The sequence below is a fragment of the Microtus ochrogaster genome, chromosome 8 (genome assembly GCF_000317375.1).
Source record: "Microtus ochrogaster isolate Prairie Vole_2 chromosome 8, MicOch1.0, whole genome shotgun sequence".
Classification (NCBI taxonomy): domain Eukaryota; kingdom Metazoa; phylum Chordata; class Mammalia; order Rodentia; family Cricetidae; genus Microtus; species Microtus ochrogaster.
The window spans coordinates 40,702,066-40,704,807 of record NC_022015.1 but is presented as its reverse complement, the minus strand read 5'-3'; the positions used below and the strand labels follow the sequence as shown (position 1 = coordinate 40,704,807).

Sequence of the window (2,742 nt, the reverse complement as noted above, 5' to 3'; positions counted from 1 at the left end):
TGTTTTATTTTGAGGCAGGTTCTCACATAGCCTAGGCTGGCCTTGAACTCCTGACCTTCCATCTGTGTCCCCTAAGTGTTTGGAATTATTGGCATGCCCCTCACCTGGACAGTTGCTTTGTGTGTTGTCCTCCCGCCCCTGATTTATGTGCTCTTTCATTTCAGCTTCTCAACCTTGGACTAAGGAAAGAATCTTAGAACAAGAACAAACCATATCGCTGCTGCTGAGACCTCACCTTTCTGCCTGCAGCTCTGCAGAAGGACTTCTATCCCTTTGAGAAGAAAGTGGGATAGTCACACACCCTGTCTTCATTGGCCTTTAACCTAACTTCTAATTCCCTGAGCCAACTTTGATCACATTTACCATCTAATCTTTAGTGTTGGCAAGTGTGGACATCTGAACACCGCCCTCTGGAGCCAGTGTTTTGGGTTGAGGGTGTTGGGAGGGTACTGAGGACTGAGCAGCCAGGACTGTGTGCTGAAGTCACCATGTCCACCAAGGTCCCCATTTATCTGAAACGTGGTAGCCGCAAAGGCAAGAAGGAAAAGCTTCGGGACCTGCTGTCCTCAGACATGATTAGCCCACCCCTTGGGGACTTCCGTCATACTATTCACATTGGCAGTGGAGGCGGTGATGACATGTTTGGGGACATCTCCTTCCTGCAGGGCAAGTTCCACCTCCTTCCAGGAACGGCAGTGGAGGAGGCCGAGGAGGATGGCAGCTTCGACCTTCCCTTTCAGTTCACTCGCACTGCCACTGTGTGTGGGCGGCCACTCCCTGACGGACTGTCACCTCTGCTCAAAAACGCCATCTCCCTCCCTGTCATCGGTGGTCCCCAGGCTCTCACCCTGCCCACAGCCCAGGCTCCACCTAAGCCTCCTCGCCTGCACCTGGAGTCACCACAATCTTCTCCAAAGTCCTCCCCGCAGGAGGCAGGAAATGTGGACATCTGGAGGATCCCGGAGGCCAGCTCCCCCCGCAATGGCATGAGCCCAGAGCCAGAGGCTGAAGAGCCTTTCCTGTCCCATGCCAGCTCCCTGCTGTCTCTGCACGTGGACCTGGGGCCATCTATCCTGGATGACGTCCTCCAGATCATGGATCAGGACCTGGGCCACGTGCAGATCCCCACATAGGACCCTTGCTGACCAGACAGGTCACCGAGGCTGTGGTGACGCCTAGAGACATCTATGGACATGGCCCTGACCTAGGAGTCAGCGTCCCAGATCCCACCCGTGGGTGCTGGTCAGTGATTGTGTTTTGAGCCTTTTCTTTCCTTCCCTCCTCCCAATGGACAGAGGACATCTTTGCTTCCCTCTAACAACATCCACAGGGGACTGTGTCAGATTTGCCCCAGACATTCCTGAGCCTCTTAGGTCACCTGGAGCCCCACTTCCCTCGCTGAAATGGACTCTACCCCTTTTCCACTGCCCTCCACCCCAGCATCATCGGATACCCACCCATCTGTCTTTGTACCCTGGCCTGGGAGCACGTTGTCCATAACCAGACATGGTATGCCTTGTGTCCTGTCCCATCCCTTCTCCACATGACCAGGGGATTCTGGTTGCAATAAAACATGCTGCTGGTGGTGGCTGAGCCTCCTGTCCCCTTATCCCAGGCTTCCTTCCAAAGGTGGGCCAGTCTCCATAAACAAGCTCACATGAGAAAAGTCCCACCCCAGAAGATTTCATAGAGCCTGGGCCTCCCTTCAGGGGTTGTGCTTAAGTCTGCACCCACAGTGAAAATGAAGCAAGAATAGTCAGTATTGTTACTTTGTTGCTATGACAAAATGCCTGATGAAGCCAGGCGGTGGTGGCCCAAGCCTTTTTTTTTTATTTTTTTATTTTTTATTTTTTTTTATTTTCTCCGTAGCTTTTTTGGTTCCTGTCCTGGAACTAGCTCTTGTAGACCAGGCTGGCCTCGAACTCACAGAGATCCACCTGCCTCTGCCTCCCGAGTGCTGTGGCCCAAGCCTTTAATCCCAGCATTTGGGAGACAGAGGCAGGCGGATCTCTGTGAGTTCGAGGCCAGCCTGGTCTACAAAGGGAGTTCCAGGACAGGCTCTAAAGCTACAGAGAAACCCTGTCTCGAAAAACCAAAAAAAAAAAAAAAAAAAAGCCTGATGAAAACAGCGTCAGGGAAGGGTTATCTGGGCTCACAGGTCTCAGGTACAGTACTGTCCATCAGGAAGACAAAATCATGAGAGCAGGAGCTTAAGGCAGCTGGCCACCTGTGTCCATAGTCAGGAAGTGAAACACAGTGAATGAGGGTGCTTTGATCACTTTCTCTTTTATTCAGTCTGGGACCTCAGCCCATTGGGTGGTGCCACCCACATTTAGGGGACCCCAGCCCATTGGGTGGTGCTGCCCACATTTTGGGGACCCCAGCCCATTGGGTGGTGCTGCCCACATTTTGGGGACCCCAGCCCACTGGGTAGTGCTGCCCACATTTAGGAGACCCCAGTCCATTGGGTGGTGCTGCCCACATTTAGGGGTCCGTTTTTTTCACTGTCATTAGCTAGATCTAAAATCTCCTTCACAGACAGCTCCCTGTTTCCATGATGAATCTGACCTTATTAAGTTGACCACCAAGATTAACTACCACACAAGCCAAGTATCAATGTTGGATATTGGACATTGATTTAGGTGTTTGGCAGGGATGGGCTGCAAGGGGCTGGAGAGATAGCTCAGTAGATAAGAATGCTGCTTGTGCCACGCAGTGGTGGTGCACAGCACCTTTAATCCC

At 52.3% G+C, this 2,742-nt stretch overlaps 1 protein-coding gene across 2 annotated transcripts in view; it reads left to right on the top strand.

Annotated features, from left to right (window-relative positions):
* Cdc42ep2 (CDC42 effector protein 2) overlaps positions 1-1,587 on the top strand; it is a 9,938-nt gene extending 8,351 nt beyond the window's left edge. For both annotated transcript variants that reach the window (XM_005351768.2, XM_026781026.1), the window contains exon 2: positions 165-1,587. In XM_005351768.2, coding sequence (XP_005351825.1) covers positions 489-1,133 — 645 coding nt within the window. In that variant the 5' untranslated portion in view covers positions 165-488 and the 3' untranslated portion in view covers positions 1,134-1,587. The remainder of the gene's footprint in view (positions 1-164) is intronic.
* The last annotated feature ends 1,155 nt before the right edge of the window (positions 1,588-2,742 follow it).